The 26,721-nt window shown below is 49.6% G+C and overlaps 3 protein-coding genes across 3 annotated transcripts in view; all 3 read left to right on the top strand.

Moving 5' to 3' along the window:
- Positions 1 to 4,635, top strand: part of CSUI_003482 (zinc finger in n-recognin protein) — a 30,695-nt gene extending 26,060 nt beyond the window's left edge. Inside the window, exons 12-16 of the mRNA XM_068063680.1 lie at positions 198 to 392; positions 1,165 to 1,419; positions 3,407 to 3,470; positions 3,664 to 3,783; positions 4,139 to 4,635. Coding sequence (XP_067924344.1) covers positions 198 to 392; positions 1,165 to 1,419 — 450 coding nt within the window. The 3' untranslated portion in view covers positions 3,407 to 3,470; positions 3,664 to 3,783; positions 4,139 to 4,635. The remainder of the gene's footprint in view (positions 1 to 197; positions 393 to 1,164; positions 1,420 to 3,406; positions 3,471 to 3,663; positions 3,784 to 4,138) is intronic.
- A 2,203-nt stretch (positions 4,636 to 6,838) lies between these two features.
- On the top strand, positions 6,839 to 17,801 carry CSUI_003481 (periodic tryptophan protein pwp2; the record flags this gene model as incomplete). Its single annotated transcript, XM_068063679.1, has 11 exons — positions 6,839 to 7,432; positions 8,070 to 9,991; positions 10,579 to 10,888; positions 11,564 to 11,833; positions 12,545 to 12,767; positions 13,427 to 13,509; positions 14,473 to 14,622; positions 15,215 to 15,346; positions 16,236 to 16,473; positions 16,675 to 16,788; positions 17,406 to 17,801. The coding sequence occupies 11 exons, from the start codon at positions 6,839 to 6,841 to the stop codon at positions 17,585 to 17,587; spliced, it is 4,218 nt and encodes a 1,405-aa protein (XP_067924343.1). The 3' UTR covers positions 17,588 to 17,801.
- A 1,540-nt stretch (positions 17,802 to 19,341) lies between these two features.
- CSUI_003480 (ubiquinone menaquinone biosynthesis methyltransferase subfamily protein) lies at positions 19,342 to 22,000 on the top strand. The gene has a single exon (XM_068063678.1). The coding sequence runs from the start codon at positions 19,982 to 19,984 to the stop codon at positions 21,611 to 21,613; it is 1,632 nt and encodes a 543-aa protein (XP_067924342.1). The 5' UTR covers positions 19,342 to 19,981; the 3' UTR covers positions 21,614 to 22,000.
- Positions 22,001 to 26,721: the final 4,721 nt, after the last annotated feature.

Here is a 26,721-nt window from a genome sequence, read left to right as displayed (position 1 = left end):
TTCGAGCAGCCCAGCAGCTGTCGTTACAAAGCGTTTCGGGTGTGTGTATGGGCCATGTATGAGCGTCAAGACTCTCATTTCTTATGTGTAATGACTCTGTATGTATAGTTGGGTCAATGCTGACCCCACAATCTTTCTTTATGCACCTTTCTATCTACATTCCCACCACAAGTCTCTCCTTCCTTGTCTCTTTGCAGTGTGGAGGAACCGTGTGTCTTGGGTCGAGTTGTTGCAAAGAGGAAGACGAGACCAGAAAAAAGAAGAAGGAGGCGAGTTCACTAAGGATATCAAGAGCATCCCCGGGGGGAGGAGGTGTATGGGGAGAGTGTATGATGCATGCACAGACGTGTGGTGGAGGCTGTGGAGTGTTCTTTGTTGTTCAGCAGTCGATGGTAAGTTCGTTTCTTCATTTGTGCCTCTTTGGTCTTTACCGCTCTACTGTTTCTCCCTACGCAGGGCGTAGGCCGTAGATAGATAGATAGGTAGATAGATAGACTGATATCTTTATCAAGATGAGCTCTCTGCATCAAGCTTTCTTACTTCTCTTTGCGTTTTTTTCGCTCCGTACACCTAGGAAAAGTAGAGATGGCACTTCTGTCTTTCTGTGAAGGCGTTATAGAAGCTAGGTGAGTCACGTCTCTCTGAACTGTTCCTCGTCCGGACTTTTTTTCTCTTCGAGGAATGGATATTGAAGATATCAGTCTCTTCTTGTGTGTCTGTCGGTTAGCGTTTTGCTGGTGTATGTGAGAGAATCAGTGAGAGTAGAGCAATGAATATTAAGGGGATTCTAGGCAGTCTTTCTTCCAGGGGTGTACAGGGCACCTGGAGTTATTCCGCGCAGAGACTACAGCTGAGAAGGACGAAGAGGCAAACAAGCACATAAGAATCAATCCAGGTTGAAACGTGTACATCCCATCAGTGTAGACATGTTGCATTGTACCCAGTTCGTATGTGTGCAAAAAAGGATTCTGTAGAGGTATATAATACATGTACGTGAAGGTACGCATCCACATATCTACATGCACGCATATCCACATATACATATACAATAGATATGGGGTGTTGACATTCATGCCGGTAGTATCCTCTGTCACAAGAAGAGGAGACTTGGACTGTTTGTGTTGTGTGGTATTCTGTTCTCCATCTTTGACTGTGATTTTTCAGCTCTTTGCTATTGACGGGGCCTCATGGTTCCCCCTGGAGAGTCTTTACATCGAAGATGATAGACACGATGAGAAAGCAGAGGGAAATGTTTCTAGGAATAGAAGTGGCGGTGGATTGGGTCGGCTTGTTCTCAATCAGATCTGTGCTAAACGTCTTGCATGGTTACTCATGAATGGGCAGCTGTTGCCTTTTGTAAGCCGATCTTATATCCGGGCATTCGCTTTGAGTGATGCTATGAGTCTACGGTGGCCCTAACAGGAATTTGATAGAAAATGAAGATAAGGGAAGAAATGAGAAGAGGTCGAAAAGGGGGAAGAAAGGCAAATCATCACCGTTGTCCTTAGCATCCTTCTAAAGAAGTCAAAAAACGGCTGAAGTGTATTGACGCCCCTCGTAGATAGCCCAGGGAGCGCGGTGTCTCTCGTGGCGTCGGACTCGGACTCAGCTTAGTTTCGTTTTCCAGGTGCTCATGTATTTCCCTAGAAGACGATCTACTTGTCACTACGGCTAGGGGTATGAGAAGAGTGAGGGACCTATGGACGAAGCGTGCGCGGGGACAGCTTGAGCACTGAGAGGATTAACTCTTTCCGGTGTCCAAGGTGGGTCTTGAGAAGAAAAGCTACGCCGTTCCCTCGAGGGCACAGATGCCGACACAGAAACAAAAGGCTGCGGGTACACGGGGAGCATCCTGCTGGTCGCTCAGTATCGAGAAGATGTTCAAACCAAAATTTGTGAAGAATCCGGCGAAAAAGGTTTAGGAGAACCTCAGCCAGCACGGGATTCTGATATCTTCAACACAATATGCAAAACAACAATTGAAGGCAACGCACCACCTGGAGATAACACCGGATGGAGGCGACTACAAAATCGTATGTATCGGACGTGATGGAACCGCTGAGGGTCGTGGCTCGCCCCCGTCGTTGTCTGGAGTTTTTTTCCTTTCATTCTTTTTCCAGCTGAATAAGTACTTCTCACTGATACGGCAATGAAGAGGAGATACACAAACTGTCGCGGGTGCTAACGCTGCTTGGAGTCGTGTGCGTGATTCTTCCTTTCTTCGTAGAACTTTATCTGTAGGGGTCAAATGAGTGCCCCCTCTTCACTGATTGTACCTAGCTTTACTGGAAGCGACTGGCCAGCAGCGTCAATTTCTGCCAGCAGAGTGAAGGTTGGAGAAAAACAAGCATGAAAGTGTTGAGGAAAGTGTACAGAAAGGTAGCAGGCGGACGAGACAGGAAGAAGGGACATCGGCGCAACACCTTTCGCACTCTCACCCGTACACCGAAATCAAACACCGGTTGACGGAGACAGTCACGTCGTTTTGTCTGCGCCACCTAAAATCCCCGTACGCTGTCCAGTAATACGTCACAACCTGATAATGAAGCTGCATAGTCTGCAGTGGCCGCAGGAAAGATACGTCTTACTTCTTAGCTTTCCAGATTAAGCCGAACAGGAGAGTCTCGATAGTGCGCGTCGTAGTATCGATTGTGGATTTTACAGCGACCGTAGGTATCCGGACGGCGCAGTGTTTCACTATTGCTTTTCTGCCTCTGCAACATTGCCATGGCCTACACATGCATGCTCCAGGAATGAAAAAAGAAAGTGAACACAGTGGGAGAGGGCGGCACACTATGTGAGGATCGAAGACTTCAACGAGAAAGATGGAGAAACAGGAAAAATCGGTTTCATCGGAGGGTCCCCGCAGACGATGCCAGCCAAGAACTCCCTCTACTTACAGTGGCCACCTTCAGTACCATTCTACCTACCGGGCTGGACACACACCCCGGACTGTTACTGCGTCTTGTTTGTTTCCTAACCTTGGTTCGGGGAAGCAAGATAGCTAGCAAGGGCTGCCGTCGCACACGTCCAGTATGCAAGCCCAGGCGTTGGAAGGGGACCAGCCCCGGTTCTCCACCCTGCTACTACCCTTCCCAGCTAGCCAATCCGTCAACACCAGGCATCGACAGTCGGCGGACTGGGACCGCAAACGAGGACCGGACGGCCGGATAGCCCGGTCCAGCATCATCACCCGGCGCTAAACTGTCTCCTCCGCGGCCCCCCGTCCTCCCCCTCCCGGGGCGGCCGATATCCCCGCCATGCCAGGGGGGCCGCCGTCCATCCGGAAAGCTGTAACCATTTGCTACAGTGTTCTTCACTTGTTTCATTCTGCACCCTGCTCACTTTAACGAAGCATTCCCAGAACTTTTGAATTGACATTTTTCTTTCACAATTCCATACCGGAATGGCAGGCAGGATCTTCAGAGCTTTCGCCGTCTTCGGCGTGGCGGCGGCGGCAGGCGCCCACGGTGAGTTGATGAAAGGAGATGGGCGACAGCCCGCACGATGGGAGTCGCAGGGACAGCGGGTAGCTACAGTGTGCTAAGACTTCGATACTACACCGACACCATCGGCTTAGGAAGCGTTCTGGACTAGACTTGGTGTACGGAGCGCTCCTTGTTTCACGCTTGTGGTTTCTCCTGCGTTTTTTTTTTTATGCAGCCGTCCGTCCTACTGCTGAGGGGAGCTCAGCCAGTGCCCTCCCGGAGGAACCAACGGCGCAGCTGGCACTCGTCCAGGAACAGGCCAAAACTCAGATTGCTGAAATGGCTCTGAGTGAACGTAAGTTTGCGCTGACGTGATTTCCTTTTTTCATTTGGTCTTCATTTAGATTGACGTGTCCCGGCATCCTTGGTGGCCGCGTGGAAGAAGTCGGGGCCGGGGGAGAAGGCGACCGCGTCGTGGGGTCCAGACCGGCCGGAATTCTGTTGCATCTGACAGCGGCTAGTTTACCGGCTGGATGAGTTTTTCTGGTCTCTTTGGCAGATGACATTTCCCACGGTAGCAAATCGAAGCCGTTCCAAATAGAAGAGGGTTTAGGGTTTAGTATTGCCCGTGTTGGTAGCAGGCCGCTCAGTTTATTTGCAAGTCTCAACAGATTCAAAGTGTGTGCCTTCTCTCCGTTGTAACTGCGCAGTGATGGCAAGTCTTGAGACAGAAGCAACGAACAACTTCAGCGAGACGTTCAAGAAAATGATGGGCGGCTTTGGCCAAGCTCTTCTGAGTTCCTTGAAACCAACTGTCGAGGAGGTGTGCGAAAGAGTTGTTGTTGAAGTTAGCAAAGCTGGTGGTATGGGGGGTGGTGATTCGGGGGATAGCCTCGGTGATGACTTCAATTTCGCTCAAATCAAGAGCGACAAACTTGTCTCCATTGCTCCGCATGACGGTATGGGAAAAGCGGCTTTCCTTCAAGACCAGAGGTTCATCGACACACTCAAGGAAGGACTGAAATCTGCAGGCTCCAGACTGAAGGAGATTGCCGGCCCTATTGTTGAAAAAGTTAAGACACAGATACTTCAAAGTGTGAAGACTTTCTTGGCCCAAAAAGTCGGCCCAGTTCTTCGTGAGAAAACCGCAGATCTCATTAGGGAGGTCTGCGATAAAGCGACAGAGAAGATGACAGGAGCAGACTAAGCCGCCCATGAGTCTAATACGTTTGTCTTCACCGAGGCGTACCTCCTTACTGAGTTTTGTACGCAGGTACGCGCCGAAGCGATTGTGATTCGCCGAAATTTGATAATGTAGCGCTTTTTCACCCTTTGCTGAAGTCTCGGTGAAGTGCCCGGGACACATTGTCTGTGTCGGGCTGAGAATGCGCAGAGTCTGCGGTATATTGTTGGGAATCTCCTGAACTTGGGATTTTGCGTGTCAATGTGGAACGAAGCTATGAGTCAATCGAGTTGTCTAATCCGCTGAGCATTATTCTGTGATACTATCGCTTGTCCTCGGGGAGGTGGACGATTCTCTGAAAGTGACTTCAAGATCTCTGGCAACAGGTAGCCTGCGCAACGGATAATTCTGAGAAACGTAAATCATCGTAGGTAGCACGGATTGGTGACTCTCAAGCAAGAAGGCTTGGCCAATAGTCCTTGTTACTCAGTCCGCCTGCTCCTTCGAAAGAAGACGTCACGGACAGTGAAACGAACATCCATGCGGGTAAGGCTGCGGTTTGTAGGGTGGTAAAGGAAAACCGCCAGAAACCCAACACGGGATAGTCGTACCGCAGTGGGAAAACCGGGTTTCGTGGGTATATACCGGAGTCTCTCGGCTGAGGAAGTTCTGCTGCATCGCAGCCGCGCGTACGTGTCCAAGGAGAGTCGCCGTCACGGGTAGGTCACTAAAGTGTGGGGAAGCGGCAGAGGAGCAGAATTCAGAGAGGACCATGAAACCAGAACAGCTGTCCAAGAACTACCAGAAGAGACAGGGAGTCCGAGAAGGCATTCCACTCACAGCCTGTATAGACCTGCTGGCAAACCTCCGTTCTCGTATTCTGCGACGAGGCTGTTCGTATTCTATAGTAGAAGCCCTGACCGGGTAGGGTGTGTGCGCCAAGGAGCACGGGGTCCCCCCATCTTCACGGATCCTCTGCGACTCGAATAGGCCATGCTTGGTGTACAAAAACCCGAAGGGGACAAAACGCTATCTGAACTAAGCCATCTCTAGCCAGACTCTTCTGTTGGCTGGAAATCCAAGTTGAAGACTCCTATAATGAAGCGTCTGAAGCTGCGTGTCAGTACCACAGGTGGTGAGTGAGATCTCTACTCATTTCGAGGGGCTGCCTAGGCGCAAGCCTAGGCAGCCCCCTGAAATGAAGACATGAGAGAGATACAAACCATTGCTTGTCACGTGACCAGATGAACCAGTCGGGGATCAGACAATAACTCTCTCAAGAAGCGTGCTCCCTACCGTTCAGCATTCGTCTCCCTTTTGACGAAACGTGAAGCTGGACCTACGAGAGAGACGAACTGACAGTCTTAGGAAATAACGAGGGCTTAGTTCACGTTTCGTCAAAAGGGATACGAATGCTGAACGGTAGGGAGCAGGCTTCAGGATCTTGCATAGATGAGATCGGGTCCCCCCTGTGGATTGCCTTGGCCTTTACAGCCATGATCGCCTGTCCGCCTCGTTTTCCCCGCGATTTGCATGCAAACAATCTGTCCTTTTGATGTCTCGCATGCACGGTAGAGTCGCGTCTCAACGAGCGCATTTCCGAAATTCTCCCGACACGATATTGAGGTGTAAAACGCCTGCTCTTCGCTCCCGACGCTAATCTAAACACAGCGACGGAAAGAATCCGCGAGGTTTTTTTCCCCCACAAAGCCATTTTGGCACATGCATGCACGCATGCGATGTAGGCGAGTGGCGCCCCCGATCGATGCACAGCTTTTAGTCGTTTGGAAGTGTCGATGCAGAGCCGAGCAGTCTGCTGACCGATCGACCGGAACCAACTTTCTCTGACTGTTTCCCACCACGCTTTCCTGGTCGTTCGTTGCAGGCTTCTTTCGACCTGAGTCTCACCCGTCCGTTGAGACCGCTTCTGATGTGTCAGACTCGATCATCTTTCTCCGCTCACGGTTCTCCGACCGCTCGTCTTTCTTTTCTCTCCTAGGTGAAATCATGATGGACAAGAGAAAGACGCGGGGGGACTCTCATCTGCGTCATAAGCCTTGTTACTGACCTTGCAGGCCCGGCCATCCAGCTCCCCTTTTGCGGCGGGCAGGAAGCAGTATCGACGACTTCTTTCTTCTTGTTTTCTGAAAACTTCGTTTTCGCGGTTCAATGGAGATGTCGGAGAAGAAGATGCTGTGTGGCCGTTGTCTCTTCTCTCGTTAACAAAATGTTTTCCTATTCTTTTACGAATCTCCTGGGAGCTCCATTTGAGAGTTCCCAGGCCCATATTGTTTTCGACAAACCGGCGAGGTGTCTGTACACTCCAACAAGTAACCGTGTAGCATGCTACCGACTTCATACCCAAGACCATTCTTCAACCGGCGTTCTTTCTCGCGATTTGTTACCTCGTGACGGTTCTTCTTCTTCGAAGGAATCAGAAAACCATCACCATGCGAAGAAACATAAGAATGAAGATGGCGATGATGATATGCAAGATCCCGATTCATTGGCTCACGCGGACAAGACTGTCGGAAACTGCGGTGTATATACACTGCCTTTCGAGGCACGGGTTGACGTCTCCTGGTTCTGCGTACGTTCGGATAACCTGCTAGCTATCAGTATCGATGCTCATGGTCAAGGCCTCATTCTGAATTTGGTAAAACAAGCATGCGTAGTAAACCGCATTCAATTCAAATCCAGTACAAGCTCGGAGAATAAGCGAAAATGGGAGTCTGTCAAGAGTCGCCAGCACGTTGTCACAGGCGCCGCCTTCTCGCCAGACGATCGCTTCTTTGCAGTAGCTATCGGGAGGACCATTCAGGTGAGTCAAAGCAAGAAAAGAAAGGCGGGGATGTCGGGCTAAAGACGGGAGAGAACAGAAAGATGTCTCCGACTGACCTTTCTAGTTGTCCTCTCTATCTCTGATGTTTCAGCTTTCTGTGTCATCTCAAGAACGTGAAGAGACGTCTCCAACCTGCGCTCTTCCACACACGTTCCATCCCTTCACACTACATATATAAACAAATATATATGTATATATATTCGTACACATCTATACAGAGGTGTAGATATACACAGGTGTATGTGTCCATGCTTTTGGATTATATATACATCTCTCTTTGTAGAACAGCTTCGGCACCTGGATGGGAGAATACTTGTCTTCTGTACGGACATTTCACATCTATATAGCTGGTGCGTGTGGGTATGAGTCAAGTCTATACAGTTTGAACTCTACGTGTCTCTGGAGCTGTATATGCCCTCTATCTGATTAGCGCTCGATTCGAGACAGTACGTGTACGCCCTTGGAGAATGCATGGCCTACTTCTAAGTCAAATGACCGCGTGCAGACAGGTAAATATTGACGCCCCACATTCATTCATTCATATCGGCATTTATCCGAAGTATCTATTCACCCATCGATTCTCTACGTGTTATCTCTTTACCCCTATTCTCTGTAGATCTGGCACTCGCCTGAAGCTCGGTATGCCTATCAACTGCGCCTTCATCGCTCAGTGACCCTCCACCAGCAAACCATCACAAGCCTTACATGGTCCCCTGACTCAACCCATCTGGTCACGGGAAGTCTCGACTGTACTGTACGTCTCTGGAGAGTTAAGAAGTCTCAGCTTTTTCTGTCTTCCGCAAGCAACGAAGACCACTCTACCTTCCAAGCCGAAGCATCACAGCAAGCTCTTCTCGAGAAGAAGAGAAGGAGAAAAACCGATAGAGATCATTACAGTGGAGGCGAGCTAGGTGATGAGTCTTCTTCTCTAGTTGTACGAGAAGAAAGTGGGGGGGACGAATGCCAAACGCTCGTGGCTAGTCCCAACAAGACATTTCGGCATGAAGAAGAAAGTTTGCAGGAAGGAGAAAAAGCAGAAGATGGTCTATCTTCTATAAGAACGGGAGATGAGGAATTTCTACCTGTCGCCTTTGTTTCACATAAACATCCTCTCCGCTTTGTCTGCTTTTCGGCATGTTTAACTCGGATCATCTCTGTGAATCGAGATGGAGGGATCGTTGTATGGAAGTGGATACCTAAGAATCGCTCTGAGGAGGGACATCTACAGGCTCGCTTGAAGCTTCTCAATGCACATCAAAGAGCTGAGAAGAAGGATGAAGAAGAGACGTCTGGCGAAGTAACGACAGCAAGAGGAGAAGAAAGAGAAGGACTGGAGAGTAGGCAAAAGAAAAGAAAGATACGAAAGAGTACCAATGTAGCTCGTGTCATACACCCAGGAGGCAGATTGCTTGCTGACAAACTTCTGGAAGAACGGGAGATGAAAAAGAAAGGAGGAGAAGTTGTGAAGAAAGAGAAAGAGAAAAAGAGAGTGAAAAAACAAGACGGACGCGTCGTAAAGAAGGAGTGCGACGGAGAAGACGAAGACAAGGAAACGGACGGAGAAGATGATCATGAGGAAGATACTGAAGAGACAAATGAGGGAGATTCTCTCTCTGAAGAAGATGAGGAGAAGGAGGAAGCGAATGACACGCATTATATGACGGAAGGAGAAGAAGAAGAAGGAAGGAAAGGAGGGGAAAGACGAATAGGCAGTAGCACATCAACTTCGTCTACATTTGCATCTTCATCTTCAAAGGAGGACAGGCGTCACCATTCGATCATCAATTACATGCGCGGTATATGGAAGACAGAAACAAAGGCTTATTGCTCGGCTTCTTCGTCTTCTTCCTCTTCTTACCTTGATGGGAGAGTCACTCATGCCTGTACGAATATAACGCCGTATTACCAATCCACATACGGATCGGCTATATCATCTTCTTCTCCTCTTCCGTCTCAGTATCTTTTGATCGGTTTTGCAGGGGGTGTGTTTCAGTTATATGAACTTCCTTCTCTTTCGGTTTTATGTAAACTGTCGCTAGGGTTAGCATCTTTGGATGCCCTAGCTCTATCCATTGATGGAGAGTGGATCGCTGCCTTAGGCATCGAATCTCAATCTCTTATTGTATGGGAATGGAGAAGCGAGTCGTATGTGCTAAGACAACAGTCGCATGCATATGGTCTACGATGTGTCTGCTTTTCTCCCTCTGTTGATGGCGCACTCTCGGGAGCTTCACGTATAGGAGCCAAAGCTGGAAGCGGAGGTCATGCCCAACAGTTCTCTTCTCAGTCTTATGGCGGAGGTTTTTCATCTTCTTCGTTAGGCTTAGGCGGAGCATCGAAGGGGATTGTCGCTACAGGAGGAGTTGATGGACGTGTCAAGCTCTTCGAATCAGAGACAGGCTATTGTTTCTGTACCTTCACTAATCATATGGCGACAGTAACAGATATGGTCTTCTCACCTACTGGAAATGCGATTTTCACTGCATCCCTTGACGGAACCATACGAGGATATGATCTCCTCAGATATAGACAATTCAGGTGAGGTACATACTTCTATATCTGCATACAGAGAAGATACCACCGACAATCGTGTCTCTGTCTTGTCGCGTGTGTCCTCTTACCCTCCGTTCTCGCTCTTCACCTCGCTCCTCTCCTTTTCTTCTTCTTTTCGCCCTCTTTGTATCTTCGTTCTCTCGCTCTGTACGTGCGTAGAGTTCGTCTAATCTGTTTGCATCCCTCTACGGATGTGCTTGCCATTCCCTCATCTCCGTAGTGTGTGTTCCCTTTGCTGAGCGATGTAAGAAAGAGAACTACATGAGAAGAAACTCTGTAGTCTGAAAGAACGAGTAGAGAAAGATCTGCAAGGGATGAATGTGACGTCCGGACACTGATAAGGAGGATGTCTCGTAGAAAAGAGAACAAGGGAGAGTGGTAGAGAGAAGTTCCAGGGGTGAGGAGAAAAGAGAAAAAGAGAGATCCATCAGCATATATGGATGTCTCGTTTCACCTGTCCTTCCTAGCATGGCAGTCATCATTATTCTGCCTTCTTCCGTGTATCTGTAGAGACGATATGTCACTATCTATCTGTTGTGTGGCAATGCCTCTTCTCTCTTTCTCTTTCTTAGGGTTTTCACAGCACGGCCAGGACAAGCGGCAGCAGGTTTCGGAAGTGCGAAGAAGTCGTCATCGACAGTTCTTGATGATCTACCTACGGGAAGCATCCAGTTCAGCTGTTTAGCAATCGATTCAGGGGGAGAGCTTCTTGTCGCAGGAGGCCAAGGGAGCTGCTTTTCTGTCTTCGTTTGGAGTGTACAGACAGGCAAACTTGTCGATGAATTGACGGGACATGAAGGACCTGTGGCTGCTGTACGGTTTCATCCCCACCATAGTAGACAGGGAGTTATCGTCACCGGCAGTTGGGATAAGAAACTCAAGGTAAGAAAGGTGCCATAAAAGAAAGGAGACACACAGTCTTCGAGAAACTCATGACTGCCGTGGCGGATCGACTCGGTTTACACGCTGATCACAGTGCAGGAGAAAGAGAGGGGTAACGTACAGAGAGAGTGAAGATGGGTCTACGTGGAGGGTATTATATACCGCACCTACAGATATACACATGTACTTAGACTCGTGGAATACACAGGGATGCTATCAGTACTTTATACGCTCATAGGATGAAGTTCGTGCACCCCTCTTCCCGGAGCCTTTGTATATGCTCGCATAGTTCTCCGTGTACACGTAGCCTACCTTTACTGTCCCTGGTGAGGCTGGCGGTCACTTGTGTAAAGATGTATATATGCATACATCAAGCGAGAAAAAAACAGAGATGATGAATGCTGAGAAGGAAAGGACATCTGCGCTGCGAAACTCGGAAGTGTATAGAGGAGGATGTCGTTCACGTGTTCACGTAGGTGGTCGCTCCTTGGGGAGGTTGTTTTCACTCGCGATGAAGCGAGGTGTAGAGTGTGGTATATGCATCCAGAGATAGGATTGATGAGTCAGTCGATCCACAGGGGGAGTCTTTCTCTGTTCTTCACCTTTCCTTTTTCTTGAGCATACCCATCTGTAAAAGCTGTCTTTTTGACGTATATCTTTTCTATCTCTTTCTAGGTGTGGGATTTGTATGCGCGTCGTTCGCACGGAGGAGCACCTGAGACATTTGAACAGCCGGGAGGAGTGCTGTGTCTAGACTTTGATCCAAGGGGCACTGATCTACTAGCTGTGGGTGGTGAGGGAGGTTATGTAGTTCTATGGGATACCCGTCTCGGTTCTGAGGAAGGTATTGTAGCGACTTTAGATGTCATCCGAGATATCCAAGGAGGACGGCGAAGCCAGAACGATCGCCGCGCCAGAAACAACTTCGCTTCGAAAGAAAAGAAGGTAGGTCTTCTGTTGTCCTCCCTCAGTTTCGTCTCCACTGTGGAACAGTCGCATGTTCTCAACAGAGAGAAAAGATACATACAGGGGGTAGAGCGGATACGGGCTCTGTGGAGGAAAGCAGGAAGGAGAAAAGAGTGAGGGTGTTTACATGTGTCTAGAGGTGTTAAAGACTCTCTTGTGTACGACAGGGGGATTGCCTTATATAGACATGTACATATAGGTGTCCGTGCTTGTGCATACATGTATAACTACATGCTATATCCAACCAGAAGAGAGATGTGTGTAGAAGGAGTGCACGTGTTTGGTATCAGTGTGTGCATGGAGGACTGTCTCTTTAGCTGTACGAACACTGCCATACATAGAACCTATATCCACATATATATCGGCATCAGCCCGCCTGTCCTGCGCATTTGTGTGCTTTTTCTGCCTGCGCTGCTGTCGGGGGTGTACGCGGCTGTCTTCGCTGTCACAGTCGGAGGGTAAGAGGGGAAGGTGACCACGGCTACCACAGATCGTAAAGAAAGAGTAGAGTGATGCTAAGAGGGCCCTGGTGATCTTGTTGCTCTTCTCGGCTGTCTCCTCTCTTGTTCTTTCTCCTCTTTCTCCTGTTGTCCCCTCTGTCCTCTTTTGTTCTCTCCCCTCCTTTGACCGAGTGGAAAAGAATGATTGAGCTGATTTCATGACTCTTTTTCTTGGTTGTTCTGTCTTCAGCAACTTCTTGGCAATACAGCAGGACTGGATCTGAACGTTTCCGTCGATTCTCTCTCATTCTCATCATCCGGCTCTCTTCTTCTTGTAGGGAGTCACCGATGTGTATGTACACTGCTCTATGAGGCACGTACTGGAGCTCTCATCGCTAAATTTCCTCTGACGAGAAACCGCCTTCTAGACGGGATCCTCAGAGAACTCAACTCCCGATTCATCACGGACGCAGGTATTCGTTCAATCACTCAGCACACGAGGTGTCTTCTTTACCTTTTCCCGATTCTCATTTTCATCGACTAGCTAGAAAAACGCATCTTTTTTGTCTTCATGTGCATGCCAATGAAACGAGAGTTTTGACGGTGGTGAAGTGGATATTTCTCTGTACGATTTCTTCTCTTGCTGGTATGTATGTATGTACTTTTGTATGTGTCCTGTTTCTTGAAGATACACATCTGTAGGCACCTATTTTGTTCTCGTATGTAGGGGACAGTCCAGTAGTGGATGCCGAAGAATTTCTTTTCATTGTTAGCCTGTACTCGGGACTCTCAGCAGATGGGCATTTAAGTACTTACTGCGTATTCACACTTGCTAGAGCAGCCAGTCCTGTACGTACACTCGTTGGCCTCCTCACTAGACTTTGGATAGAAGGGCCAGCTTATCAACTCACTCAAGAATCTACATGTATGTCACACGTACATAAGTACAAGATGATGATACGTACATATATATACGTACGTATGTGCGTGTCTTGGAAAGGCGGCACATGTGATCGCATATGCATGCAGACGTATCTATATCCTATCTGCATATGCGAATGTGTCGATGCGATGCGATATCGGTGTTTTGATGACAAGTGGACGGTCTGTATATCTTGTGTCGGCTTGCCAGGTGACCCGTTACAAGAATACGATCTGTCGGATGAAGATGATACGTTCATTGAGGGAGCTAGAGAACGCCAGCGAATCAAGCAGGTCAGTCTTTTCCTAGTTCTTCGCCATCTATCTCTGTTGTGTTACTTTGCATTTTGATCTACGAAGGCTTCCTGTACCTGGACCGGTCTGTCTGTGTTCCTATCATCATCCACGCCACACGTACTCACCCTAATGTGCGTGTCTTTTTCTATAGACGTCTATTATAGTACGATGGCCTCGAATGTGACGCTACTCAGTGTTGTTCATATCTATACATATGGAATGTCTACCTAGTAAACATATGTCCATGCGAGCATAGTGAGATCACCTCGTGTGGATTTCCTGGTGTACGACTTGTGCCTAAGCCATACGGTATATAGGTATGACGTGTATTTGCCTGTAAAGACTGTATGTAGTGTAACCAGTGTAATTACACCTAGATCTCGCTATCTGTCTAGAGTGTCTATAGGTGTGTATAAACTGTCTCTTGCTCCGTGTGGGAAAGACAGCGACTGGGGAACGTCAGCGAGAGACTCGTGGGTGAGAAGTTCATTAGTGTGAATAGGCTTTTAACAGAGTTCTCCTCAGGTATTCGTTTCCTCACTGTAAACACCACTTTGTACATGACCAGGTATTCTATACATATTAGACAGACAGAGAGATCAGACCTACATGTGTCTACAAAGGTCGAAGTGCGGAAGAGATATGAGTACGTCCATCTGACGTGAATGTGCATATCCTCTCAGATGTAGGGGAACTCTGTTCTTTCTTAGAATAGGGAAACGGAGGGAGCAAATAGTCTTTGTGTGTTTTGCCCGTACTTCCAGGGAGAGAACAGAAGCCCTATGAGGTGTCAGCTCACACTTCATGGAAATCAATAGAGCTTCCATGCCGAAATGTATTCATAGGAGACATGTGATGAGCTATTAGCCCAGCTAGCTAGCTAGCCAACCCCGCGATGTGGTTGTTTGAGAATAGGCTTTCTGCTCTTGCATTCCTTCTTTGGTATCCTTTTCTCTTCAGCACCATTCATTACCAGGAGTGCAAAAAGGAGAGTTGGCTTCAAAAAACACACGTCTCTTTCTTGTCCATGATGTCGCCTTCTCTTCTGACAGCCGGAACTGGGCTGTAGCTACGTCTCAGGGTCTATATATCTACAGTGTCAACTTGAAAGTAAGCCTTTCTTCCACAGTCCCCTTGTTTTCTCTCTTTCTACATCCATACATCTTTGACAGGAATATCTCTAGCCTCTTGTTGATTAGCCGTCACGGGCTTAGAATCTGTGCAAGACTGAGTTGGCGAAAGATACATAGAGAGGTATTTTCTCTCTTTTCCTTGTGAAAGAATGTAACATAGATTTCTTGCTTTTTAGTCCCTCTCACGGAAAGGTACCCCGGTGAAGTCGTTTCATCTGAGTGAAATAGAGAAGTATATGACTGGCCAAAGACTCAGTCTTTTACACAGGAGTACCTTAGGTTTCTATATATCGTGGATGTAAGGAAACGAGTGTTAACTCTAGATCAAGGTGTATCGATGTGTTGGGCAAATAAAGGGGGGGAGTTTTGTGTGGGAAGGTGAAGGCGAAGTTTCGATGTCATGTTGACCTGTAGCATGATACCTCGTGAGCGGTAGTATGTGTATGTGCACTGTACAACAGCGGCAGAGTGGAGTGTACGCAAGCCTCTTCAGAGGTTGTTCTTTGTGTGTCCACTCAAAGACTACTTGCTTGTGTTGGGGTGTATGTACACTGTCTTAACAACTGCAGAGTGGAATGTATGCGAGCTTTGGAGGGTCTTCTTCCGGTCTTGGTGCTGCATGCGGGCCTCCCCCTCTCCTGACAGCCAACGTCACAACTGGCAATATCTGTCGAGCATTATCACAGAAGCAATACGCAAAGGTCAGTTGCTTGAAAGGATAAACAGAAAGGGATGAATGGAATCTTCAGAAAGACAGTGGGTCTTTCTTCTCTTTCCGTGTGATTCAGATATGATGCGCAGAAGAACGACAGTTGTTCTGGTGTCTCGATTTGAAGAGAAAAGGAATACGAAGAGACACATGCAGTCATCAGTCCTCAATATTTTTTACCCTTTATTCTGTATGTACGTGTCTATATGTATGCCTGTGCATGTATATGTATGTGTATATGCGGGTACCTGTATGACTCTACCACTAAGATAACTACCGAAATATATCGCGTATATACACGTATATACTGGGTTGCTGCTCGTCCGTACGTGAAGCACAGCTATGAAAAGCGAAGCGCGTGGTACGAACTTCCGGATATGCGGTTCTACTCGACATCTGCTCTTCCTTTCCTTGTTTTGTTCGTTACTTTCTCTTTCTTTTTCCAAGAGACTTTGTAAAGAGCACGCCGACGGGCAAAGCTCTTGACCAGAACACAAGAGACACCATGGAGAAGTAGGTGTCACCGTCATGTTTCCTATGCAGAAGCATACGACGGTGACAGACATAGATATGCTGAGAGGGAAGAACGTAGTACAACTTTTCTCGTAGAGACGTTCGTACCTTTTTCAACAAAGAGGCAGAACAAGAAGCCGGAGATAGATCGAGGAATGTTTCTTCTGCTTTTCGTTTGTATCCGTCGTAGGTTCAGTTGTAGAGTATACCTTGCGCACTCGCGTACTATGGAAAAGAACGGAGAGAGTATCTAAGCATCACACATACGACTATCTTCGCTTCCACTTTTTCTTTATAAAGGCAAATTGACCTTGACTTGAATGTACAGGTGGATGTGTTGTGTGTTGCTGTGTGGTATGCTCCTCAAGGCGTTGATCTATAGCTTAGTGCTGAACGATCTGCCTACCTTAATCTCCGTCTACGAGGCTATACCTCTCACATCTGTGGGACTTGTATGCTCTTCTCTGGCGCCTGCGCTTCTCCCTCCTCTGCTCTTCTTCTTACATCTCGTTCTTTCAACGGACATCGACGTGGGAAGTCCCCACCTCCAGTTTCATCTCTTATGGCTGTCCAAAGTTCTTCAACTCCACATGCATGTCTTCCAAGGTGAGTGAGGTGTCTATGGTGGTGTTTTTCTTCATCTCCTCTGATGTTCTGAATTCTCTCTTCAGCAGGGTGAAGGGAGAGGGTGAAGCCGTCTGCCATACTTAGCTGTGTCTCTGAGTAGTGTCCGTTGCTAGGGGCTTTTGTTACGGTAGGGTACTGCGCATGTGTGTCCTGTGGGTGAAACATCTCCTTGATGCTCAGGTGATTTAGCGGCCTTATGGACAGGCGGGAGTGGCAAGAAGATGAAAGCGTCTCGGGAGAACAAGGAAGAAAAGAAAAAGACAAGGGCAGACGCAGCATTTGATCGCTTGACTAGTAAGCCGTGAGAATACTTCATAGATGGTGACGATGATGAATCAGAAACAATCGCACTCTAGCACAACCTCCGGCAGAAAGCGCGCGCTGTCTAGTAAGAAGACCATAGAGCCGGCAAGACACTTCAGATCTTCGATGCCCGCCGTCATACGTCATGAAAAAGCCAAGTATTGCGCGGAGTAGACTGAATGAATACAGGTACATGTTATGTGTATTCTTCCGGCTGATATAAGAGTATACAAGCCTGCGGCACTGCCGAAGGAGAAGCTGTTGCCGGGTATTCTCCATCCACCCCAGTTAGACCTAACACTCATATTCGGAGGCGGCTGCAACAAAGAAAAGATGGCTGAAGGAGTATCACCGCGGAGGTAGTGTGTTTGGGTGAGCCGACTGCATGGGTACATCAGCCTTGTCGTATCCCGAAGTTAGCTGTGCAAGAAAGGTTGAGGGTAGGCTGGGGTGCCGCCGTAGAATAAGACACACGGGCCGGCTGGGCTTGACTGAACTGTCTCTACACAATATACATACTGCCTATACATCTATACGCATAGACGCGTGGAAGAGAAGAAGAAAGACTTAGAGGAACTTGGGTTCTTGTGTCACTTGTTTTGCCGCAGGTCTCTCAGTGGATCTCCGTACTTTGTTTCTATTGATACTTCGCCAGCTTCAGCAGCACCATTCAAATTTACAAGCACCGTTCTGTTCGAATCTGCATACTCTCTCATTCATCAATGCCTCAATACGCAGCAACGGCCGGATAACTAATGGAGACGCCAGCTGTGTTTCTTCGTCATCTTAGATCGTATTTTCCTTCTTTGGAGTATTTCACGCATTCTGTAAGCGCGATTCATTCCAACAGCGAGTGTCTGCGTATACACGTGCACCTGTTCGTACTCATCAGATCTGTAAGGACGTCTGATGTTACTATGCCGATCAGTTCACTTGTTTTCTTTCTTTGTTTGTAACTTGACATCTCTTGAATACAAACAATGTCATGTACAGTTCCTTTTGAGAATCTTTATTTAGACACCGGCATGCTATGCCTGGTAGGTGGATCTTCACTTGGTCCTACGTAGAGGCTTGAGATGGTTTGTAGTAACAGTATGAGTAGTTATTATTGCTCCCTTTCCAGAGAGAGTTTTCCCACCCGTTCGCGAAAAGTCGCATCTCGCACGGCTTGCCTTGAGAGTGGGAGAAAAATGTAGCAGTCGCTCTTTGAGTCAACACCAGCCGTAGATGTTGAGCTGTACTTGAGGAGAAGTCGGAGGCACTTGGTGGTGAGGCGGGAACCTCCGTAGCCTCGGAGGCAACTACCCCTTGCTCACATCGCCCACACCCGAAAAACAAGATGGTATGCTTAGAAAGAGAGCTTAACTCACGCTGCCCCGAAAGTGGCGAAGGTGTAACTGAAGACTGAAAACCACTGAATGCTGCAAAGTCTCTAGGAACTCAAGTTCTGAAGTGGCAGATTTCCGCATCACACATTTTTGTTTCTTTCTCACGGTTTACAGCCCAGTTGGCTGGGAACTCAGCAGGACAGACTCTAGCCTCTCAGAGAGGCCACCGGAAGGCGGGATATGGAAAGGAGAAGGCCTTGCAGTGCCAGTACGGTATTTGTGACAATTCCTCGTAGCACTGATGACACACTTCGTTTTTTGGCAGGCAGAAGAGAGGCAGCAGTATTGAGGGGTTTCAATTTGTTATTCATTTTCAAGGGCTACCATCGAACATAGCCATCATACCAATGCGCGGTTGTTGGAGCGTAGAGGGGGTTTGTCACCTTTTGTTCCGTCGCTCACTACTGAACAGCCTTTTCAGTTCCAACACCGCAGCCTATGTTTTGTACGCTCCATCGAAAGGTGTCTCGAGGAATACAATCAGCACTTGAAGGCATCAGGAAGCAAACAACAGGTGCATTAGCTCTCAGTGCTTCGGGGCCCCCGTACACTCTAGTTTTTCAAAGGAATCCGTTGCAAGCTGAGAGTGTACGGAGGTCTCAGACAGTTGTCTCCGATAAGGCGTTTATCGTTCATTACCCCGTCATCTTCCCCCTCCAGTGTGATTCTCGTCCCGAGCCTTCCACCCCCGAGTGTCACGAACGCTCACAAAAGTGATCCATCAGAATGCGTTGACGTGGACAACTACCGCCCGCACTTACGGAGGTATCAACTTTCTCGCTTGCACGAAAATGTCGACTACCGGATGACTCTTTTCGATGGACAATGTGTCCACTGACGCGAAAGAGAGGGCTAATCCATACTTACACAATATGTAGGAACACTTACCCTTTTCTCTTTGGTACTCCGGACTGTAATCCCCTGGACAGTCGGCGGGTCTCGCGTGGTTATAGACGAGAGGAGCGAACGTGCCCTCAAAGGACACAGCCTCGATAATTCCTACTGTCAAGCGTACTACGGAGAGGAGAAAGAGCCTTTTAGTGAATCAGAAAGAGTTGTGCTTTCAGACACGGATACGCAACGGCGGCATCTCCGACAGAACAAGCGAAATCTATTGAAAGGTCCCGAAAGACTGCGTTTTCTCCATTGTCGCACATGCCTACCCGGCCGATTCAAATCCCCTCACCGCGTTTTAGTAGGCTTCTCCACAAACTCATTCCCATGGAATCGCCACTTCGTTCGACTACTTCACTGGCTTTCCTCTGCGAAACAATGCACTGGTTTTCAGTTGCACTGTCTTTTCCTTGCTTCTAAACGACACAACGCGGCTACCTTGTGAGCGCATGCATAGTGCAGAAGCCTCAAGTCGAGTTTGTTCCCTTTCAGGGGAAGCTTCGCTATCAGGCCGTACTGCTTTTTAGTAAATTCGGGTCGCGTTTCCATCCTGTTGCTTATTAAGTCCGCTCAGCCGAGTTCGCCGGCCCTCAGTCTGACTTTCGGTAGAACCCACGGCACGTGGCTATCCCGTGGTGCCGCACTGATCTTTACTCGGCTGTGTTCGAGTGTACGGCAGTCCACGAAAAAGAAGTCGGGACCGCAGAAGTCCAGTCAGGGACGCAGGGGTGGAACAGCGAGGGGCCGCTGCCCTGGCGTGATTTCTTGTCTATCTCCTGAGGACGTTGGTGCAGTATGGTCGTGTTCTGTTGACTAACCGCTACAGACTCTTCTCGTTTCATAGACGAAATCGAAACTAGTTGTGCTCCGCGTGCTGTAACCCCCACACACTTTTTGATAGGATGCGTCTGTCGATTGTTAAGGCGGTCCTCCGCTGTCCCTCAGCGGGTTCGGCGCCTAGTAAAGCAGTTACTGCGGAGAACTGCTCCTCCCGTGTCGCAGAATCTCTCCCATACCATTCTTCCGGCTGTCTCTCCCCCGGTTCGAGAAGAACTTCCGCCTCCCGATGTCTTGTCTGTGGCGTGCGGACATCTTTGACTTCTGAGCATGCGCAGCGGACTCCACCCTTCAGCCATGGGAGACGTTTTTTCTTCGGGTTGCCGAGATGGACCCCCTGCCTGTCATCTACCCACTCTCCGGCTTTGTCTTCAGTTCTTGCAAGGAAAGAAGGCAACCGCCTCCTGGAGAGGACAGGTAGCATCTTCTTGTGTCGGGGACGGCTTGGTGGTCAGACGCTGTGGAGAGACAACTACAGAACAACGTCTGATACTAGAGCCCCCACGTTAGTCCCAGCCTTTTTCAGCCGTTCTAGTAAGAAAGACGGAAATTCTCAAGCAAGTTCGGCCTTACACAGCCGTCGTTATTCTTCCTCTGCTGGGTCAGGTGTCTCGGGGGATTCCAGACGGGAAGACGAGCCCGCTGTAGCTTCCTTCGGGGCACGGGACGTGCCATTCAGAGAAAAGCAACGTCTCGTTTCGTCTGTCTTTTCGTCGGTTGCTGAGCAGTACGATCTGATGAATGATCTTATGAGTGGCGGCCTTCATCGATGTTGGAAGAATGCGTTGGTAGATTTAATCAGGTTTCCAGCCTTGGGTGTCTCCTCTGGCTCAGGCAGCGAACACTCGGACCTGTCGCGTCGGTTTCGCGTACTCGACCTAGCCGGAGGAACTGGTGATATTGCTTTCCGGCTTCTAGAGAAAGCAGAAGAGCACTGGAATCAGCAACAAGCCATTGCGGCCAAGTGCCGCCGGGTCGACAATCCTGCCATGGGCCAGCAGCTCGAGACCGTCCAGTCGAAAGATGCGGACCGCCTGAGCGATTCACCCTGTTCCTATTCAGCTGTTGACATCACTGTATGTGATATCAACACTGACATGTTACGAGTAGGGCAACAAAGAGCGTTAGAACGCGGTTTTCCTATTTTGCCGATAGTTCGATCCGCTGAAGAAATCAAAGCTCAGCTGCAAGAGCATCTCAAGATTTCTGCCTTTGATCAGTCCCAGGTGTCAGGGTTCAATTTAGGGCGAGAGACTTCCTCAAACAGTGCCCCTCTCTTTTTGCAGTGGGTGTGTGGCAACGGAGAGGATCTGCCATTTCCTGCCGAGAGTTTTGACGTTGTCACAATCGCTTTCGGCATCCGAAACTTCACGGATATCCGCCAGGGTCTACGTGAGGCAGCGAGGGTGCTGCGTCCGGGTGGACGCTTTCTATGTCTTGAGTTCAGCCGTGTACAAAATCCTACACTCGCTTCGGTCTATGATCTTTACTCCTTCAATCTTTTACCTCTGATGGGCAGTATAGTAGCGGGCGATCGAGATTCTTACCAGTACCTGGTGGAAAGCATTCGCAGGTTCCCCCCCCAGGAGGAATTTGCAGCCATGCTGTATGATGCGGGGTTCGGACATGTTGCTTTCTCTAACCTAACGTTTGGGACGGTTGCAATACACTCGGGATTCAAGCTCCCCTCTGTGTAGCTATTCGTTTTGCTTGATAGTGCTTATTCAAGTAGTCAATTGGGTTCAGCACGCACTACCGCTCGGTGTGCTCCCGGTGTGGCACCGGGACAGTACTCAACATCGCGGAATCGAGAACGTAGCTTGGATATCTTATGCCAGTGGCTCATGGCTTCCTGCTCTTTCCGTAGTGAAAGCGCAGTTGGGACCTGGGCTCTTCTTTCTGTTTTGACGTGGAGAGGGGCAATGTATACGATGTTTGGAGCCCCGTCAGAAGGCCTAGATCTTGTTGATGGGGGAGGCGAACAGGCGGGGCACACTTTGAGGGGACCAGGCTGCTGATTTTCTTGTGTTTGTATGCTGCACTGAGTGACGTCTGTACATGTCGGCGTCCACCCCGCCTCAGCGCGAGTGCGTGTGACCCTGCACAGGCAGCTGCAATCTGCGGGACAAACTTCGGAGTTGCAACCACCCTTAAAGGATGGTGCCCGAGTCCGCACCGACGGTTCGCAATAGCTGTTGCTGGTACGAACGGCACTAGTGTATTTGAAAAGGCGACAATAACCGAGCCAACAAGGGGGTAGCGCCCTTTGTTGTCGTCCGCGGCAGTTTCAGGTCGGCGCGGATATTGGTTCTGCATCGTTAGTGTCAGATGAAAGCGTGCACCTTGGCGGCGAAAACGTAGACGTACCCGCAGACAGACTCCCCAGGCACCGCGTACCCTGACTGCCCACTATTTCCGTGAAGTGTCGTCACACGCTTCTTCAGGGGCCACGTAACATCTGTTACGCTTCCGGAGAAGAAAGTAGCTGCGACTAATCAGAAGGCACTGGCATTCCTCACCTTCGAGCTTCAGCTAGTGCGTAGAAAGGCCCGCCTCAGATCGGCCCTCCTTGATAGTTCTACAAAATGTACTTTCATGGCCGCTGACGACGCACTTGTCTGTTCGCTACCCTCACTGACTTCTCGGCACTCAAAAATCATTTTCATAACAGTCCAGCAGCACATGAGACACTACACTGAGAACTGAAGGACATTGCGGCGAATTGTTTTAGTTGGTACGAATAGTCTACTTCTGTGACTGTATTACCATGCCTATCCCCAACCGGATCGATCGGGGCTCAGCGTTGCAATCCGGCTTCAAACTAGGTCTCCCTACCCTTCCGAGAGGAAGCAGGTGATATCCGCGGAGGCTGTTCATGTTCAGTTTTGTGCCCCGGGGGAGGGCGGCTTTTCTGCCTGAATCGGCGTCGCCGTTGCAACATGCAGCTGCTGCTGCTGCTGTCAGTACAGAATTTGAGTAGACAGTTGCGCCCCAGGAAGAGCTCCATTGTTCTCTTGGAGGGAATCGCGTGGTTGCGTTACGGCATGCTCCTCAGTTCCACTATGGGCAAGACGAATCTGGCCGAAACGATCAGAGGCAAGATGGCATTTATCGCAGCACCGGAGACTCCAAACATCACGGGGAACCCTCGTGTCCCTTCCAGAGTCTTCATCTTTTCAGAAGGAAAGGCTAGGCTTCGCAGCTTCGCCCCCCGAGCCAGCACACCTTACACAGTTGAAGGGTTCTCGCAGCCCTTCCATTTGTCTTTTGCGACGGGAGAGAACAAGGGCTCTCGACCACTTACACACTTCACTGAACACACAAACTCCGGTCTCATTTCATGCACTTCGCTGCGTCCCTACGGCCAACACAAGAAACTTTGTACAAGGCAACACAATCCTTTCACAACAGCACTGTCCGCGACAGAATATCTCGCCACGCCCTTCGGAACTCTTCGGATCATTGCCAATATTTGACAGACATGTGAGACACGATATGGATTTATATCACACGAGGCATCTTTATTCGGGCGAGGAATATGATACACATATGCATATATGTAGACCTATAGTACAGAGACCTGCATAACTGTGTACGTAGCCATCACAAACACAAGTTTACTTTTCTGCAGTGTTGTTCTTGATGAACACTTTCCTCTCTCCCCGCCCGACTTCTCCTACTGGCTGAGACTCGTACCGGTTTTCCGAATATTGCAAGGGCGGTTGTTTGGCGCTGTGTGTAGGATACGCATGACAGGTCCGCGTGATCGCTGCCGGACTGCAAATGAATTGAGACGGCCATGCAGTTACATCCCGCTCTCAAAAGCCTTGATGAAGGACTCCTGCTTCCTCCGGTGGGGCACATGGGTGGTAATGCCATTCTGCCATGCAAGGCTGCCACAATGGCTGGTTCCCAGTTTAATACCAAAAGCGTTCATTCATCATGACAAAAAGATCTCATATTGCTTTCGGCTTCAACGCTTAAAGCGCTCACCACCGAGAAAAACAAATGCCTCATAACTAACTTAGTAGTCCTTTTCCATCACTCATTCGAGAGTGCCTGCTGTATGCAAATCAACACTAGCCACTCCTACCTCGGATCAGACGGTACAGCACATTATACCCGCACAGTACAAAAATGTGTAGACGGCGGCGGTGTCACCTTACAGGTTTCCAGAGTACTTGCCGAGGCACGCCCTGGTATTTGCAGGCTCTCCCCGTCCGAAAGACCGTCGATGGTTGCAAGGTGACTTGGAACCCGACACGGCTATGGAGCCTCACCAACGAGAGCCCTCAGATGTGTGTAAGGGGACTTCCCGGCTGTCGTGTGCCACATTTTTAACAGGTTGTGGTGCTCGACAGTTCCAGATCCTATTAGGCAGCAAGGGAGAAAACGACGCTTTCCCCCGGAGGTTTAGAAAGCTTGGGATAACCGATTCTCCACAAACAGCGCCGCCACGTCCACAGAACGGGGGAACCGAGGAACGTGTAGAGAGGCCTTCTTCTCGTGCAAGTCTGCAAGCACCTTCTCTCCCAATTTGATCAATACCTCGTCTCTGAGAACACGAAGGGCCCTCTGATCCTCGGGTAGTTCCACAGGAAGTGCGTCATCAAAATCGGGAAGAAGAGTCTTCAGAACGTCTCTCTCAGCTTGGCTGAAGGGCAGCTCGTGGAGAGGGCTCTGAAGGGGAGACTTTGGTTCTCTGGCTGGCGCTGTTGATGTTGAGCCTCTCCTATTCAGAGTAAACCTTGTCCACCAGGCCTGAGGTGCCTCCTTCGGGGAGCTGCTTTCGCTTTCAAGCTTAGACCTCAGCTCTCCTTTACCGAGCCATTTCATCAGGAAATAGGAGACCGGGGGAAGGTCTCGGGGCTCGTTGGTCCAGGGAAGCCTTTCCTCGAGAGCCTCTTTCTGCTGGTGAGAATCCCAACCGCGTGCTGCCGACTCCATCTCCGTTTCGAGTCGGACAATAACGCGTTTTAATGCATAGCGTTCGCTTTCTTCAACAGCAGTTCTGAAGTCCTTAACCACACGTGATCTCTCTCTTACCACTTCCAGTGACGCCTTGTGCCTGGCCGCGCCAAACTTGTTCTTGATGACGGTCTCTGTTTCATTGAGCTCCTCCATGCCTGGGGCCCACGATGCGAGCAGTTGTTGCTGGTGTGTCAGCGTCCGTTCCTGGCTTGCTCCTGCGGCTCTTTCGGAGCGCACTGTCCACCCGATGCAGGTGACTCGCCGAACTTCGTTTTCAACTACTCGCTCTACGCGCTCTCTCAGTCGATTTTCCCAGGATGAATTTCCTGGAGCCATGGATGAAACAACTGCCTGCCAATACGCTGGTCGCGGGACATCTCGATCAGAATCTAGTGACTGCTCTCGACGAAGTCGCTCCATCGCCCTCGACATAGCTTCAGATCCAACTGGGGGTAGTGGACGTGTTGTGTATCTCCGTGCAATAGGAAGGTCATGAAGGCTTTGATGGCGCGTTTGACTAAGAATCCAATCAAGCCTCGCGGCACCCCACGGTCGTTCGAGATCGCCTTCAAATTCCCGCAGTGCGGCGGCGCTGGCAGCGTTGGCCTCTCTGGCCGCCACTGCCCAAGCCGTGTTGTCTGAGGAGCCTTTCCACGACAGCTCTTCAGCCCTTTTCTGTGTATAAAGCTGGCGCAGGCTCTGCTGCCTGCGCACACTTTCACCAGCCTGTCGCCGGTTCTCGGGAGAGCAGAGGTCACTTCCCGCGGCCTCTTCTCCTTCAGCTGAATCCTGAGCTCCTGCCAGTCTCCGCAGCTTTGAACCATCGAAGGCCTTCGTATCATCAAGCTGCCTAAAGTGAATTGTGTTTGTGCAGATGATATACGACCGAAGAAGTAGTATGGTGGCCGTCAGAAGCATCGCCACCGTCAAACTGCGACCCAAGCGACCTCTTCTCATGAACCGCCGACGGCGAAGAAAGTGGTCACTGGAAGCCCGCAGACTTTCTGAGACACTATTCTCACCGCCGACGGGCCGAGGCCCTGGTCCTACCCCCGAGAATCGTCCATCGAGGCGACTGCGTGCCCACTCCGCCTCCATCTCTGTAGGGTAATCTCCGGGAGCTTCCCGCGTCCTTGCACGCGGACATGTTCATCATGAACAACCAGAAAAAAAACGCGAATGTCCACGGGCAACTGCCCGGATGCACTGTGCAACACCGGTGACTGAAACCCACACGCGACACCGTGCATGCAGCTTCGGCGGAATCGCTCGCTGCGGAGCCCCATGGTAGTCTGCGGTCGTGGCTCGAGTCTCCCTCGTCTAGAGTGCGGTATTGCCTGCCAGTCGATGCCACACCCTGACACGTGTAGCGAGTTAGATATCGAATGAAGGCCGAAAATCCCTCTAAAGTGCGTGCTGCGTGCGATAATCTCGTCGAGCATGCGTGCGTAAGTGCTTTCGCCCAGCTGACGCGACTGCCGGCAGGACGCCGTCCGAGGCAAGATAAAACCGGCTAAGGAGGACAAGGAGGCTACCGCACTAGAAAACAGCTAGAGGTGAAACAACTAGCCAGCCTGTCAGTGGTTTCTTCGACAAAGATCACAGAAGTAGTATCTGCGTACTCCGGGCGGGATTGGTGCGTTTCCGGAGACGTACTCTCTTAGAGCGTTCGAGGTGACCGCGCACAGCAGCTGTCTGCAATGAGCCCAGTGTGCTCCTCTTCTTCCACGAGACTGAACCCACAAAAATTGCTGCTTCATGTCTCGCCTCATTGGTATAACCCAGAGAAAAATGAAGTAGAAGGCACAGCGCACGGGTGTGCTGCCGCGTCGCT

Source organism: Cystoisospora suis (assembly GCF_002600585.1).
Source record: "Cystoisospora suis strain Wien I chromosome Unknown contig_1553, whole genome shotgun sequence".
Lineage (NCBI taxonomy): Eukaryota > Apicomplexa > Conoidasida > Eucoccidiorida > Sarcocystidae > Cystoisospora > Cystoisospora suis.
The sequence above is the reverse complement of the archived record's forward strand: the minus strand, read 5'-3'. Positions and strand labels throughout refer to the sequence as shown.

What these genes read in the sequence shown, in the direction of transcription:
- CSUI_003480 (XM_068063678.1), top strand. Translation starts at nt 19,982, where the DNA reads ATGCGTCTGTCGATTGTTAAGGCGGTCCTCCGCTGTCCCTCAGCGGGT.